Genomic DNA, 17,116 nt, shown 5'->3' on the forward strand with positions numbered 1-17,116 from the left:
GAATACAGCATTCCTTTGGTTGTAACCAGCAGGAATGCCAGAGTACATCTTTTCTTGTCCCATTCCTAGACCAGGTGTTTTTTTTCCTGTTAAAGTTTAGCTCTTCTATTTCTCTCAGGTACTGAGAGATGACTTAAATGACATTACTTTCCTCTGGCATAATAAAGCATCGGTGTCCTCTTGCCAGCTGTTTGCCTTTAGCTTGTGCTATATTTTTTTATACAAACTGTAAGTACATTTATTATTCATGAAATAAAAACCTTGCACAAAATATGATCTTTTAGTCACTTGTGATCATTACTGCTGAATCTGCTATTAGACTAAATGTCACTGGTTTTGTATTTAAAAAAAAAAAAAAAAGCTAAATAGATTAAATTTATTTACTTTTTGCCATTACATATCCACCCATTTTGTTCCATTATCCAATTCAGCATCATGGGATGGCTGTCCCAGATGTCACAGGGTGAGAGGCAGGGTACACCCTGGACAGGTCGCCTGTCTGTCACAGGGCTAACAGAAAGAAAGACAAAAGTGAGAGGAAACTGGAGTATCTGGAGACCACACCACTGTGCCACCCTCTATCATATATCATTTATGATAATTCTAATTAAAATGTTAGACTTAATAAACATTCTCTTATTCTCAGTGGGTATACTGCAGGGATTTCTAAAATGCTGGCTACAGACCAGTTGACTAAATAGATAAAGTTTGTCTGTCCCTCAAAATATAGAAATCCAACTGTGTTGTACAGGCTAAAGTGAACACTAGTGATGTAATCTACACTATTTGTTGCCAAAGGTGTTCACTCACCCAACAAGTCCAGTTGACCCCAGTGGGGTCAGAGGATGCTGAGGTGCATAGTGCGCCACCTTTCTGTAGAGTCATTCGCTACAGACTTTTACATTCAGATTAGCTCAAGAACAGTAAGTAGAGACCTTCATGGAATGGGTTTCCATGGCTGAACAGCTGCATCCGAGCCTTACATCACCAAGCACAATGCAAAGCATCAGATGCAGTGGTGTGTAAAGCACGCTGCCACTGGACTCCACTGCTCCAGTGGAGACTCCACGTCGACGTGCTTCTCCATCTGGCAATGTGGTGCACGGCACAAATCTGGGTTTGGTGGTGGCCAGGAGAATGGTACTTGTCTGATTGCATTGTGCCAAGTGTAAAGTTTGGCGGATGGGGGGGTTATGGTGTGGGGTTGTTTTTCAGGAGCTGGGCTCGGCCCCTCCAGTGAAAGGAACTCTTAATTCTTTAGCATACCAAAACATTTTGGACAATTTCATGCTCCCAACTTTGTGGGAACAGTTTGGGGATGGCCCCTTCCTGTTTCAGCATGACTGTGCACCACTGCTCAAAGCAAGGACCATAAAGACATGGATGAGCGAGTTGAAGAACGTGACTGGCCTGCACAGAGTCCTGACCTCAGCTGGACAGAACACCTTTGGAATGAATTAGAGCAGAGATTGCGAGCCAGGTGTTCTCATCCAACATCAGTATCTGACCTAACAAATGCACTTCTGGAACAACAGTCAAAAATTCCCCAAAGCACACTCCTAAACCTTGTGGGAAGCCTTCCCAGAAGAGCTGAAGCTGTTATAGCTGCAGAGGGTGGGCCGACGTCATATTAAATCCTTCAGATTAATAATGGGCTGTCATTCAAATTCATATACATGTGAAGGCAGGTGAGCAAATACTTTTGGCAATATAGTGTATATCATTATTCTGCAGTGTTTTTTTTTTTTTTTTTATGCACAATGACCTTTGGAATGCAGACAGAACCTATTGTGAGCAATTTATGAAGATATATATCTATTTAAAAAAGGCAGAAGTAAAGTGGTCTAGTTAACAGTAGTAAGAAGAAGTTAGTGCACCTATTAGAATTACCTGGGTTTGTGCACTGATATTCATCATTAAATGGGGTCAATGAGAATAAAATAAGTTTATGTTTTCTTCGTTTAGTCAGATTGTGTTTGCTTTTAATTGTGGCATAAACCACAACAATTACAGTTTATCCTTTGCTACACATGTACCGTGCATTTTTAAAAATATTTTCTCCTTTTAATTACCAAAAAATAATAATATACGGACACTTGTTATTATACAATAAAAAGATTGTCTCAAGAATGAGCAAGCAGTGCTGACTGTTTGTAGATGCAAAAATAATGAGAACATTGGTTGGCTGGAGCCCTAATTTTGACTGTCAGTTAATAATTTAAGTAATTTTTCAAGACAACATACAAACTGTAGATTTTTTCGTGATTTTCTATCAATGCAAATTAAATATCATTGTTCGCTATGGACCAATTTAACAACGTGCGGAACTCAGTCTTTGCCATTTGATCGAAAAACAAAAAAATTCTCGTCTCAGCTGTAGCCCTTATTATGAGCATTAGTTATCAGAAAAGCTATAAATTTTTCTCTTTTTCAGCTCAATGAAATCGACGGAAACACAGTTTTACAGGCCAGCACCACACGCAGGACTCCTGTAGCTGCTCTGCCAGTGGTTATATAATCCCGTCCAGGGAGTGCGCACAAATAACAGGTCTGAGGCAGCTTTCGCAACCCCTTTGTCATTAAGACCATAAGTGAAAGTTTTAATTTATGCACTTTATTAAAGCATTTAGAGACCGAACACTTCGCCGTAAAAAAGTCGGTTTTCGAGCAGCTACATAAAGGATTTTGCTCTGTGCGGAAGTTTTTTCGCTCTTCTTGTGAAGCGCAGTTACAGGTGTTCCCTGACTGGGACCATTGGCGAGCGTTCATCAGCCCGGGTTTTGCGCTACATGCGCACAATAGTAGATTTATATATGACTTAATGAATATTTTAAACAAGAAAATTAACAAGAAATCATCGCTAAGTTTCCAAACGCTGACTGCGTGCATAAATTGCGTGGAAATACGCAGCACGTGGAAATTTCCTAGCTGTTGGAGCACATTTACACCGAGCAGGCATATTAATACATGAGGAAACAGAGGTTATTTTCCAGCAGATGAACTTCCTCACTTTCGGTCAGTTGACGGTCGGTGATCGCGGCCTGTAAAAGCTCGTCGACATGCCGTCGCTTAAAGACTCGCTTGAATCTGGACTGGACTTCATTGAATTTCTGGGAGACAGGATATCCAACTTTAGCAAAAAGGAACTTAAAGACATCTACAACTCTGAATTTCGGGGCAGGTAGGCTGCATAAACACCGTGTGTCCCACGCACCCGGTCTGGCTTGTGTCCAACAGCCTCTTTTTCTTGTGTTCACAGAGAAGGAATTAAAGATCCCAACTTTTCCAATGTTATCTTTGCTCTTGTGAAATTCAACAAAGCCCAGATAAGGCAGGGGAAAGTCTACATAAATGCCAAACCTCAGGTAACACATAATCAGTGAGTATAAGTTTCCCCGGTGCCATATGTTAGTCAATGGATGGCATAATAGTGATGACATGTGTGGTATTTTTGTAGGTTAGAGTATACTGTGACCAGTGGAGGAGGCCCCGGGCCCCCCAGCCACACAGTCTCAGCTCTGGCCCTCAGACGCCGGCTGAGTCACCTGCTGCCTCCTCCACCCCTGTGACACCTGTGCTGACCCCAAAGAAAAAACTTGCTTCAGAAATCCTTCGCAAGTTGAAGGTGAACAGGTAAAATAAACTTTGAGTTAGTGCTGCATGTTTCTCTAACTCCCGCGATGCTGTAAAATTTTATTGCTTCTTATGCAATTCTCAGACCTGCCCTTATACAGTCTGAATTTGCTTACTGAAGTAGGAGCACGATGTAACAATAAAGCAAAGGTCACATTAGGTTAAGAATACAGGAGCAGGGCCTGTTGGTCTGGTTGGCTGAAGAAACGTGGCACTGAGTCACAAACATTTATTTATATTTGTGTGTGTGTGTGTGTGTGTGTGTGTGTGTGTGTGTGTGTGTGTGTGTGTGATTAAAGTCTGCATGTTCTTTCCATGACTGTCAGTTTCCTCTCACAGACAAAAGACTCATAGGTGTCAATGTAGCACAAATTTCTGGTAGTGTTTGTGTCTGTATATTAAAGAATCTCATCTGGGATGTGACCTGTGCGGAGTGTACTCTACCCTGGGACTAGCTCGGAGAGGTAAAAGAAATTCCATGACGGATGAGATTGATTATTAGTTACATATCAGCCAGTGTTGGCTAATAATACATTTTCACTCAGCAACCACTTTATTAGTCACACCTTGCTAGAACTGGGCTTAATCCCTTTTGCCTTAATTCTTCCTGGCATAGATTCAGCAAGGTGCTGTAAACATTCTGCTCCATATTGACATGATGGCATCACACAGTTGCTGGACATCCGTGATATTAATCTCCCATTCCACCGCATCCCAGAGGTGCTCTGCTGGATTGAGATCTGGTGACTGTGGAGGCCATTTGAGTTCAGTGAACTCACTGTCATGTTCAAGAAATAGGTTTGACATGATTTGAGCTTTGTGATGTGGTGTGTTATCCTGCTGGAGGCAGCCATCATATGATGGGTACATTGTGGTCATAAAGGAATGGACTTGGACAGCAACAATACTCAGGTAGGCTGTGCCAAGAAAATATCTGCCACATCTTTACAAAACCACCAGCCTGAGCTGTTGATGCAAGGTGGTCTTTCATGTTGTTTGCGTTTCTGATCCTACCATCTGAATGTCACAGCAGAAATTGAGGCTCATCAGATCAGGCAACGTGTTCCAATTTTATATCGTTTAATTTTGGTGACCCTGTGTGAATTGTAGCCTCACCTTCCTGCTCTGAGCTGACAGGAATGACACCTGCTGTTCTCCTTTCTGCGCTTGCTCATCCGTGTCAAGGTTGGATGTGCCGTATGTTCAAACACGCTCTTCTGCATACCTTGTTTGTAGCAAGTGGTTATTTCAGTTACTTGTTGGCTTCCTATCAGCTCAAAGAAGTCTGGCCCTTTTCCTTTTCCCTCTGGCATTTTTGCACAGAGAACCACCGCCCTCTGGATGGTTTCTCTCTGTAAACCCTAGAGACAGCAGTGTGGGAAGATCCCAGCAGATCAGCAGCGGCACCAACAACCATGATGCAGCAGGTCACCTTGACTATGTCTACTTGCCAAAATGTATTGAGTCGCTACTATGTGATTGGCTGATTCAAGATTTGCATTAACAGGCATTTGAGGTACCTAATGAAGTGACTGGAGAGCGTATATCTTATTGCATAAATGCTGCTAAGAAAAAGCAGACTAACTTTGGGATAATTTAGAGTTATGTATCATCTTAAAGTTCAGACAAATAATCATGAATTAAAGTAAGATGCCTGCTAACACTGATCAGCCGCTCTGACTCATACACAGGAAAAGGGGGGAGGGAGCGGGGAGACCACAAGTAGTGGAAGGGGGCCTTAAAAGAGACATTGTTACATAGTTGGTCCACCAGAGGGCACTGACAAGTTAATTTTTTTCTGTTTCTATCTGTTTAAGGAGGTATCTTGGTCACAATTCTTTTGAAAATCAAAAGCAGATTAAATGGCAGACTCAGGGTGCATTTGCCTGTCAGTGATATGCAAGCACACATTATTGATAAGGGTGTAACGCGCTCTTGCTAATCTCTCAATTCTTCATATTTTAAAATATGAAGAATTGTGACCATAGTGTTTTAGCTCATAAGCACTTCACATACAGGTAACTCATTAAAAAAAAAAAAGTAAACGTTTAGGAAACTTTACAACTTCACAAAGAAGAATCAAAGCTTGCATATTTTATTTTTGATTGGTAACCCTGTGTAGGGAGGCCAGTTCAGGGGAGAGCTGTTTTCTCTTCTTGGTATCAGTGAGGAGTCTTTCTGCTTCACTTTGAACCAACTGCAGACGAGACAGAGGAGACCGACTCCCAGAAAAAGGGAGTTAGAGTAAACAAGGAAAGAGCTGCTAAAAAAAACAAAAAAAACCCATGATATTCTTGAGAATCAGCTTTATCAGGAGGTGTTATTTTTTTTTTTCCCTTTTTAGAACTGATAATGAGCACTTTTGTTTTTCGACCTACATGTTAAAGGAAAAAGATAAAAGATGATGATAATGGATGATGAGATGAGAAAGGATAAAATGGTTCCCACTCTGGTGACTTTCCAGAGCTTTTAAAGCTGTCTTTTTTTTTGGTGTTGATGAGCCTTTTTTTGACTTTCGAATGCAGCCCAGTGCAGTGTTTTAACTGTGCATCAGTCTTAATCAAGTATTACTATATTTGACTAAAAATTGCTGCCAGTTTGGGAATTATTATTTTTAAACACACAAATACTGATATCATTCAGTGTCATTACATTCATTTAGTATCCCAGTACATTGTATGAGATGAATCCACTATGGAGGGGGAAAAAACTCTGATAATGCTTCTTTTCAGGATCAGCTGTATAGTTAAACAGCTAAGGTTCATCAATTCTACAGTTCTCTAATAAATGTCTGGGAGGGTTAGCCTCGTCTCTGCTGGAAACAATCTCTGGACTGTCTCCACATTAGAGATGTGCAGGTTTAAAATTATCTGAGAAACTTACTTCTCCTAATTGTGCCCTTTGCACGATGGTCTCATTAATTATCGGTAATTGAGAGTGTTGTCTTTAGGCTTGACAGAATAAAGCACATTAGTCTGAAACAAAAAAAAAAGCTCAGTTAAATGAGCAGAAACACATTAGACAATAAAGATATAAATAATAAGATTTCTGACAAATTACCTTGTATCTGTTTACCAGTAGACAGTCAAGGGAGAAAAATGGTGAGAAAGGTGGGGTCGGTGACCTGCATGTGTCTCTAATCAGGCTGAATTAGGGAAAGCTGCAGCTGCATTATATTTTAACTACCAGGGTGCACTGGCTTTGCAGTGTATTCACACCAGCTTGTCTTACCATTGATAATATTGCAGCCTGATCATGCCTCTCCTACAGGAAAGGGCTCACAGCTGATAAGGGTGGCATTGAGATCACTTCAGACCCCGTGGCGAGCGGTGGGAAGGTCCAGTTCACTGTGACTCGCCTGCGGGAGCCGTTCCTTGTCAAGTTCCACATTGTCAATAAGGGCACCAACTGCATCCACTTTACCTACTACACTGCCCTGCACAGGATACGCTGTTTCACTCTAGAGGACGAAAGGAGAGTGACCAGAGCGTCTCCGCTGTTCCTCTGTCCTGGTGAGACATTGAGGACCTTTCCTCTTCCTTTTTATATGACAAAACAGACTGAAGCTAATGTTCATAAATTCTTCCCTACTTCCTTCCTTGTTCCCCTTTTCCCTCCAGGAGAGAGCTATGACGTTGTAGTTCGGTACATGCTGAACCACTATGGCCATTTCCCTGCCACCATGTACTTTGAGTTCTGCCCAGATTTACCTGCGTCGGCGCCCTTCTGCATTGTCAGGGAGATAGAAGCCGCAGCCCATACTCCACTGGCTGTGGAGCTGGGGCCTGTGGCTCCTTATAAACCATTTCGGGTGGACACTTATAAGCCTGTTGACAGCATTATAGTAGATGGAGTACCACCTGAGAGGTAATTTAAAAACTGATTGAAAATACTTTGAAGTATTTTTTCCTCATTTGGACTTTAGATCAACAAATGGTTACCAACACTGTTTTATTCTCTGCAGTTCTGTCCACCAGCTGAAGACAGCAGTGAAATTAGGAGAGTACAGGTACCAAAATTACCTGAAGGGTCTGGCAAGGCAAAGAATGGAAGACTCTGAGTACCTCTCTCCAACTGCCAAACAGAAACTTCCATCAGTGAAGTGAGGAAGCCGCCCAGTTCATTACAATCGGCTGTGTCTTTTGTACATTCAGTGTTTTTATGGTATTAACCCCCTGTTAAACACACTGTTTACCTCTGCACTGATATCCAGGAGTCTCCTCAATTGTACCTTAAAGATGAAGAACTACTCGCATCGATTTCACCTCTTACTACACCTGGAAGAGATACAGATGGAGTTTGACATCCGAAAGTATGATCTCCACAATCAAACCATGACTCAAGACCAAGGCAACAGAAAACTCCTCAAGCTCAGAGTAAAGAGATTTTAATTAGAATACAGTCTGCTATGCTTTGTTTATGCAGTGGCTCTGTTTTTTCTGGGGCAGCTGGCATCTTTGAAGCATTGAATTAATTTGTAAATTGTGCTTCTTGGCAGTTAACTTCAGAATGCATATTTTTTGTTTGGGTCTTTGTATTCCAAAGGAAGGGAAGGAGGGAGGTGATCTTCCTTCTGTTTTACCTGTACAGTGTTTAAAGCACATGAATTTATGCTCTAGTTCTCACACCCAGATTTGTTTATTTAGCTTATCTTGTTGAATCTTGAGCCACCTGCAGGCTTGTAGTTATCTTTTATAAAACACATGAATGGCCCAACATTGATGCCCGTCAACAGGTTCCTGGTGTCGCTGAGAATCGGCCATCTGTACTTCGAGGAGATTGTCTGAGAGTGTCCAAATCTGAGGACACCGTCGAGCCCATCACTGTGTATACCGGATATGTTCACAAAGTAGAGCTGGACAGTGTGAAGCTGGGCTTTTCAAAAAGGTATGAGCTAGAATAACGATAGAATCCAGAATAAGAAACTGTGACTCACTTTTTACTCATTTCAGGTTGTTGCAGATTTTTATCAGCAATATGAAGTTTAACGTGGAGTTTACTATCAACCGATACCCTTTGAAGCTGCAGCATCGGGCGGTGGACCTGGCAGTAAAACATCAACTTGGAGAGGTGTTGTTCCCATCAGGTGCAGCAGTGGCTAGTGTGCCCATGCCTAAACTCAGGTCTGGTGCTTATTTTTATGTATGGAATCACCTATAAACACAAAACTTAACTATCTTTAATAATAATAGTAATAGTGACTATTGTATTTGTATAGCACTTTTTTTAATGCACAGTTACAAAGTGCTTCACATTAAAAACTCATTAAAGATAAGTGTACATATTCAAACATGCAGCCACGCATGTTTAGTCTTCAGCAGTCATTTAAAACAAACCACAGATTCAGCTGACCTGATGGGCTGAGGAAGGCTGTTCCAAATTTTAGAAGGTAAAACTTCAATAGTGTGATTTCCTCTGGTTTTAAATAAGAGTGTGGAGTATTGAGGAGATCCTGATCAGACGATTGGAGAGGTTTTAGAAGCTCGGCTGTATATGCAGGAGCCTGGCCATGTAGGGCTTTATGTGTTATTAATAAAATGGATTCTGAATGTCACTGGAAGCCAGTGAAGGGAATCAAGAATCAGGGTGATGTGTGCACACCATTCAGTTCTTGTTAGTGGCCTAGCTGCTGCGTTCAGTTGAAGATGGACTAAGGAAGACTGCTTGTCAGTGTCAGACAGCATATAAGGTTCAGCAGCAAAAGGTAGTAATCTCACATTTCAAAGCTCAGTCTTCTTTCACTTAAGAAACATTGCAAAAATCAAAACTTTATTGACACACTATCTGCAGAACTTCTAGTATGCACTTTAATTTTCTCTACATTATTGTAACTCACTTTTCTCTACATCAGCCATTGGTGGTATGAGAATGGTGAGCGTCTAAAAGTGAGAGCGTGGGCTCAGCATTTGTCTGTTTTGTTCCTGGGCATTTAGCCACTATATTGCATTAACAGGAGGGAATACTGTTCTTTGGTTTAATGCCATAAACCAAATGGGCACAACACACGTAATAGGTTTTTACACACACAGTTTGCATGTCTTTTTGCTGCATGTTGGGGGGAAAAAAAAAATATAAAATTTATTTCTACGTGGCTCTCCAGAATGTTCAATCGACAGCTGGAAAACAACCCGGAGCAACACGCTGCGGTCCAGCGCATCGTAGCGGGCTCATCAAAACCTGCTCCTCACCTTGTGTTTGGACCTCCTGGAACTGGAAAGACGATCACTGTGGTTGAAGCTATCAGTCAGGTAGAAAGTGTTAAAAATGCATTATTGGTCTGTACCCTGAAAACCAGTTCCTTTATCCAGCCTCCTGCACAGATGCATTGAAGATTTGTATGAATCAGTTATGATTTGCCAGTTGACAGAAAACTTATGTATTCTTTTTTTTCGCTCTTGCATTTAAATTTTTTTTTTTTTTTTTTTAATTTTAAAACAAGACATTTGATCTTTTCACTTTGAGTAGGATCTTGTGATGATTCTACTTACCATATTTGATGTTTTCTTTATTACACTTGTCCAATTCAGGGCCACTGGAGGACTAGAGCCATCCCACTTGTCGTGGATACGTCCCAGACAGGTTGCCAGTCCATCATAGGGCTGGCAGATTATTAGGCTTCAGCCAGCCGGTGACTCTGAACTGGAAAAGTGGATGGATGCACATTACTCACATATTTTCAAATTAAATTTCAATTTAAAAAAAAAAAAAAAAAAAGAGAGAGAGAACTTGACCGTGATGGGCTTGTAAAATTCAACAAGCTCTAATTTATTATGTTATCCATGTTGTAAGCATGGTTACGTTAGTCCTATAGTATGTCCTTGGTGCAGTATACTTTGAATTCTGTGCAGATCTGCTGGGTTAGGTGCCCTTCAAAATGACAGTTGTGGCCTGGATCCCTGCTGGGTGTAAAGCGGGGGCCTGTGGCTCCCTACACATCACATTATGTGTTCACATACAAGCCTGTCATTATTAAGTAATAACTCTTATTTTGCTTGCTCTGTCAGGTCAGCAGGGCAGATCCGTCAGCGCGCATTCTCGCCTGTGCACCTTCAAACAGTGCGTGTGACCTGCTCTGTGAGAGACTGCAAGTGAACATAGATTCTCATCAGGTTTACCGAGTATACGCCAGCAGCCGAGACCCAAACAGTGTCCCCAAGGGTCTACTGGTGAGTGTTGAGCATTATTCTTCTTCTATTCCAACACTTCACTGTGGACTAAGATGATCCAATTCAGTAACTGTGTGTCCATGATGTCCGTGGGCCATAATGTGAAATGGTATGCAAACATATTCTCTTGTCTCAGCAAGCCCAACAAGCAGGCCCGTATTTTCACCAGATTCCTCGTGATTCCACTGATAAACATCAGTGATTGTAATCGTTTTGGTAATCTGCACAACTCGTAGTAGTTGCTTGTTGATCCCCCGAACAACCAAAAACAGAATTCTTCCTGTGAAGTGCATAAATATGCGGGCCAACAGAAGCTGCAGCAGACAGACTGTTGATGGATGGATGGAAAGGTTTTTTTTTTTGTTTGTTTGTTTTTTCTTCTCATATATTTTGGTTCTTTCAGAAATGCTGTAACTGGGACGAGAAACAAGACAGCTTTGTGTTTCCAGAGAAAGAAGTTATGATGAAATACAAAGTCATAGTTGCAACTATGGTCACAGCTGGCAGGTAAGAGCCGGTTGCTGGCACATAAAGTATCCATCATGGTCTGTTTTTAAGCACTTTGACATTTGGCACATTTTTGTGTCATGAGCCATGTTACACTTGCACATACTGCTGTGTGTTTCTGTCTTTTTGAGGCTTGTGTCTGTAGGAATCCCAGTTGGCCATTTTTCACATGTGTTTGTGGATGAGGGAGGCCAGGCTGTGGAGCCAGAGTGTGTCATTGCTATTGCAGGTAAGTTATTAATATTTGAACTACATTTTTTTTTTTTTTTTTTAAATCAGTACATCTCCTTCAACATGCACATTTATCAAATATGTTGGACTGCCTTCATTCATTTGCACAGTATTGCTAAAATTAGAAACTTAAAATTAGAGTGACGCTGAAAAGCTAGCTCACACATTTATGACTTCTGGGCTGGACTATTGAAATTCATCATTATAAGGTTGCTCAAAAAGCTCCCTGAAAAGTCTTCAGTCAATCCAGAATGCTGCAGCGAGAGTACTACATGGGACTAGAAATAGAAACCATATTTCCCCCATATTAGCTTCTCTTCATTGGCTTCCTGTTAAATTCAGAATGTAATTTAAAATCCTTCTCCTGACATACAAAATCTTGAATAATCAGGCCCTGTCATATCTTAAAGACCTCATTGTACCTTATTATGCTAACACAGCACGTCACTCTCACACTGCAGATTTATTTGTGGTTTCTAAAAGTAGAATGGGAGGCAGAACCGTTGGCTATCGGGCCCCTTTACTATGGAATCAGCTCTCACTTTGGATTTGGGAGACAGACACCCCCTCTACTTTTAAGATTAGACTTAAAAATTTCCTTTTTGATAGTTAATATTTAGGGCTGGATCTGGTGAACCCGACCCATCCCTTAGTCATACTGTAAGGGGTGACCCATTATGTACTGAGTGTTTCTTCACCCGTCTGTATGTTTACACACCACTACTATATTTAATCATTTGTAATTATTAAACTCTGGCTCTCTCTTCCATAGTGCACCATTTGTCTTGTCTGTCTATGCCCTCTTCTTTTTCCCTGCATCCCCAACCCGTGGCGGTGGATGGCTGCCCCTCTCTGAGCCAGAGGTTAAATGGGTTTAAAGGGAATTTTTCACTGTTGCCAAGTGTTTGCTCATAGGGGGGCGTGTGATTGTGTTGCTGTGAATTGATGCTCTATAAATAAAGTCCTTTTGTGAAGCCTGAAAAATTTGAGACTCTTACATCCAACTTTCTTTTCAAATCAATTCTTTTCATTAAATCTGTTGAAGTACATGGATCTTACATTCAACTATTTCAATCTTTAGAATGTTGTGGGTCATTTCAGTATTAACCGTGTCTTATTTATGTGTCTCACTATTTTTATAGGGATTATTCTGAAGACAACATTAAAAATGTCAGAATTTCTGCTGCAGGATGTAATATACCTTCTCAGAATAAGTACAATAGAGTATCTGTCTGTTTACAGAACTTTATCCACATTTCAGCTGCTTATCTCTTCTCTGAAAGCACACAACTTCATGCAATTAGTGCCATTCATCAGTACAGACAGAATATAATTGGCATTTGTGGAACTTTCCCTTTTTTGTCTTTGTTTTTTGTAGCTAAAGCCTGTAAAAATGAGTGATGAGTGAACTGAAGACTTTCACAGCTTACAAATTCTGCACTACAAATTTCAAAATCTATAGTGACCTTAAGTCAGAGTAGCAGTAAATTAATCTAGTCTTGCATATTACACTCCCTCAGAAAATGGGTTCCTTGTGACTAAAGGTCATAACTTGCAAGTGTTGAAATTGATGCACCTTGTTACGTACTCATGGGGTGTTTTTATGTCGTTCCGCAGGTCTGCTCAGTGCAGAGAAGGGTCAGCTGGTGTTGGCAGGAGATCCTAAGCAGCTGGGACCAATCCTTCGATCTCCTTTATCGCTAGAGCACGAACTCGGTAAGATAAGTGGTCTCATTTCATTTTTCTCTTTCTGATTAAAACGGCATTAGTTATTTCACCGCATAACCCTGGCAGCTTTAACTGATAAACATTTAGGATCAAATGAATGTTGAGTGTTGCTTCACTTATTAGAGCTTTTCTCAGATTAACATGAATTAAAGTCTACAACGTGAATGTTCTTCAGGACTTTCTCTACTGGAGAGGCTGATGAGATATAATCCGTTATATCAGAAAAATACAGATGGACATTTTGACACCCGCTTTGTCACCAAACTGCTGCGAAATTACAGGTGTGTCTCTCAGCCTGTAGTGCTTCATTTTGCTTGTCAGAGCTACTTGTTCAGTGCTGCTGTGTTGATCACCAGTTCTTTTTTTTTTTTGCTTTGTTTCGCTTTTCTTCTTTTTTCCTCCCCCCGTTCACCCAGGTCTCACAGTGCCATTCTGAAAATCCCCAATGAGTTGTTCTACGAGAATGAATTGCAGGTGTTTGCTGACCAATGGGAGCGCGAGGCCTACTGCAAGTGGGAATATCTTCCGAAGAAGGTGTGGCCTCAGGAACATTATATTTACTTTATAATTTTTGTTTATTTCCAAAAATATTTTGTTTTCTCAACACCTAAATCATCTTAATGCATATGATGAGCTGCAAAGGTTTGTTAGTCAAGCCAGATTTAGTTATACTTAATTTAAAACAGCCAACAGATATAATGTCTGCTTTGAAAGTGTTGATGGAGAAGTATAGAAAAGGTCAGGAGGAGTTTCACTGTGTCTTTGTGGAGCTAGAGAAAGCATATGATAGGGTGCCAAGAGAGGAACTGTGGTGCTGGATGAGGAAGTCAGAAGTAGCAGTGAAATATGTGAGACTGGTGCAGGACATGAATGAAGACAGCGGGACAGTTGTGAAGTGTATGGTAGGAGTGACAGATGATTTCTCTGAGCCCCTTGTTTGCAGTAGTGATGGACAGGTTGACACTTGAGATTAGGCAAGAGTCTTCCTGGATTATGATGTTCACACACGTTGTAATTTGAAGTGAGAGGTGAGGTGGAGGTATTATCGGTGAAAGTCAGTAGACGCAAGACAGAATAGATGTATGTGAATGAGAGGCAGGCAGGTGGAATGGCAAAAAGCAGAAGTGGTGAAGCTGGATGAGTTTAAATACCTGGGTCAACCATCCAAAGTAACAGATGGTGCACAAGAAAGGTTAAGAAGTGAGTGCAGGCAGGGTGGGATGGGTGGAGACAGGAGGCTGAGCTGGAGGTGGTAGAGTTGCTGGGACAGGATTAGAAAGTATATCAGAGGGTCAGCTCAGGTTAAGTGGTTTGGAGACAAAGTTAGGGGTGATTTGGATATGTGCAGAAGATGGAGCTGAAGATGGAAGAAAAGAATACCACCACAGAGAAGATTCATGAATATAGTGAAGGAGAACATGTAGCAGGTTGCTATGACAAAAGAGGATGTTGGGGATGGGGTGAGATGGAAGCAGATGATCTGCTATGGTGACCTCTCAAGGGAGCAGCTGAAAGAGGATGGGGTTTGTTCTTATGGCTGGACAATACATGTCAAAACATGAGCATCAGGTCATTTTGTAATGGCTCAAGATTTCCTAAGACTTAACAGACATAACTGGAATGCTAACGTGTACTATTCATATGTAGTTTTGATTCATATTTTCAATTTCACCAAGGATTCAATCCCCAGATTGCATTAAAACTATATTTAAGAAGAGTAACTGACACAGCTACCCCACTACAGGGTTTTCCAGTGATTTTCCATGGCGTGATGGGCAAAGATGAGAGAGAGGCCAACAGTCCGTCTTTTTTCAACGTGTCTGAGATTGAAGTTCTGATCGACTACCTCAACAAACTGATAGAAACTCAAGGAAAGAAGGGTCTCCCCAAGCTGTCTGCAAAAGATGTCGGAATTATCGCCCCCTACAGAAAACAAGTGAATATGCATGGTGTACATTTTTGTGTTAAATGATTGGGGGGTGTTGAGTCATTTGTAACTTCCCATGACTGCTTGCTTTGCTAACAGGTTGAGAAAATCCAGAAGGCTTTGAGGTCCATCCCAGCACTGAGTCGATGGAGTGATCTCAAAGAGCTCAAGGTTAGCAGTGCAGGTGTAAACGGCCTGTGTCCCTTAATATGGTTAGGTGCCCCCATGCAGTCCTAAGATGCTCATTTCTATTGTTCTCTCTTTATAATATCAGGTTGGTTCTGTGGAGGAGTTTCAGGGACAAGAGAGGAAGATCATTATGGTCTCTACCGTCCGCAGCAGCATCAACTACGTCAAAATGGACAAAGACTTCAATATTGGATTCTTGTCAAATGAAAAGGTTTGTCACATCATTTAAATCTTATAAGAACCTGCTGCCTCTTTAATATATTATTCAGTAAGTTACTAATATATTCTTTTTTTTTTTTTTTCTTTTTTTTTCTTGTGTATATATATGTATTCACTTGTAGAGGTTCAATGTGGCCTTGACGAGAGCCAGGTCGCTGCTTATAGTGGTGGGAAACCCTGTGATCCTCAACAAGGACCCCACGTGGGAGAAGTAAGAGAACCACAGGAGATGGGTTAGCATAGTTGGCAGACACTGAGTAATGAGGAAACACAAAGTGATTACTTAGAGTGAAAGCTCACTGTTAGCAGCTGACGAAACAACCTCGAAAGGTCCGCTTTGTTGTCATTCTGGAGCTTTTGGACTGTTTTACATTGTTTTCCTCTACAGATAATAAAGTTTGCTCAGTTATCATGGAGTGCATACTCTCTGAGCACTTTTAAAGACTTCTCATTCATGTTTTGATTTATTTTATTTTTTGCGTTTATCATTCACAGGTTCATCAGCTACTGTGTGAAGGAGAAGGGCTACACTGGATTTGACTTCAGCGACGCAGAAGGAGAAGATGATATTGTGTCCAAACTGGCAACCCTGAAAATCAATGTGGATTCTGAATGTTAGTACACGTTTAGCCTCAGTAGAGCTGAAACTGTCAGACTCATCAGTTTTGTATTAGACTAAGCTGTTTTTCAGACTTTTAAAGATATCGCTTTAGGCTTTAAGAAACAGGGATGGGCTACATTCAGCGGTCGCAGGCTTAAACCTCTTACCAGCTACAGCTAAAAAAAATATGAAAGCATTTGGAACAAAGCATTTGCCCAGCTAATATTCCTTTCACACATAAAATATTCTGGTTGTGAAAAAAACTAAACTTGTGTCTTTCTGCATTTTGTTGTAGGCCCTGTAGCAGAGGAGAGTGCCCTTCAGCAGTATGTGGACCCTGGGTGGAAAAATGAGCATTAACATTTCTTTAGATGTAGCCGTGATAGATTAAGTCCATATGAATTAAAGTATTTTATTTTATTCTCACTCTTAGCACTTCAGCATATGTGATTTAAGAATGTATCCTTTTTATGAACCTTTTCAAGAGTAGTTTGCATATAAATTAAATGCTGAATATTTGGTCTTTTTTTTTTTTTTTTTTTTTAATTTAGTCCAATTAGCACAACTATGGCTGTACACATGCTAAAATTTCCCAGATGGGAAATGAAGAGAAACGTTTTCTTACACAAGAATTTATCACCATATGTCTTACTGTCAACTAACAATTCAAGACTAAAAGAACCAAATAAAATAAACTCTTTTACTCTACTGTATTTAATACTGCACCATGTCATCGCACCTGATCATTTCCTTTAATAGCATTATGGTGTTCAAGAATGGACTGAGGAGACCAGTCTGTCTATTCGCAAAAATAGTTTATTAACAACGTTCATGTTCACTTCAGATCAAACATTCACTACAACACTTTCTGTTTACAAAGCATTATTACAATGAGCTTTAATAGAAATCTGGAGT

The 17,116-nt window shown here is 40.7% G+C and overlaps 1 protein-coding gene across 1 annotated transcript; it reads left to right on the forward strand.

Moving 5' to 3' along the window:
• The first annotated feature begins 2,886 nt into the window (after positions 1 to 2,886).
• mov10a (Mov10 RNA helicase a) lies at positions 2,887 to 16,863 on the forward strand. The gene is made up of 22 exons (XM_030729725.1): positions 2,887 to 3,181; positions 3,260 to 3,365; positions 3,458 to 3,633; positions 6,904 to 7,145; positions 7,254 to 7,500; positions 7,598 to 7,735; positions 7,847 to 8,009; positions 8,369 to 8,520; positions 8,586 to 8,756; positions 9,734 to 9,881; positions 10,638 to 10,799; positions 11,203 to 11,306; positions 11,438 to 11,535; positions 13,155 to 13,253; positions 13,441 to 13,546; positions 13,682 to 13,799; positions 15,010 to 15,201; positions 15,292 to 15,363; positions 15,467 to 15,592; positions 15,723 to 15,811; positions 16,096 to 16,214; positions 16,497 to 16,863. The coding sequence occupies exons 1-22, from the start codon at positions 3,060 to 3,062 to the stop codon at positions 16,559 to 16,561; spliced, it is 3,015 nt and encodes a 1,004-aa protein (XP_030585585.1). The 5' UTR covers positions 2,887 to 3,059; the 3' UTR covers positions 16,562 to 16,863.
• The last annotated feature ends 253 nt before the right edge of the window (positions 16,864 to 17,116 follow it).

The sequence above is a fragment of the Archocentrus centrarchus genome, chromosome 5, assembly GCF_007364275.1.
Source record: "Archocentrus centrarchus isolate MPI-CPG fArcCen1 chromosome 5, fArcCen1, whole genome shotgun sequence".
Lineage (NCBI taxonomy): Eukaryota > Metazoa > Chordata > Actinopteri > Cichliformes > Cichlidae > Archocentrus > Archocentrus centrarchus.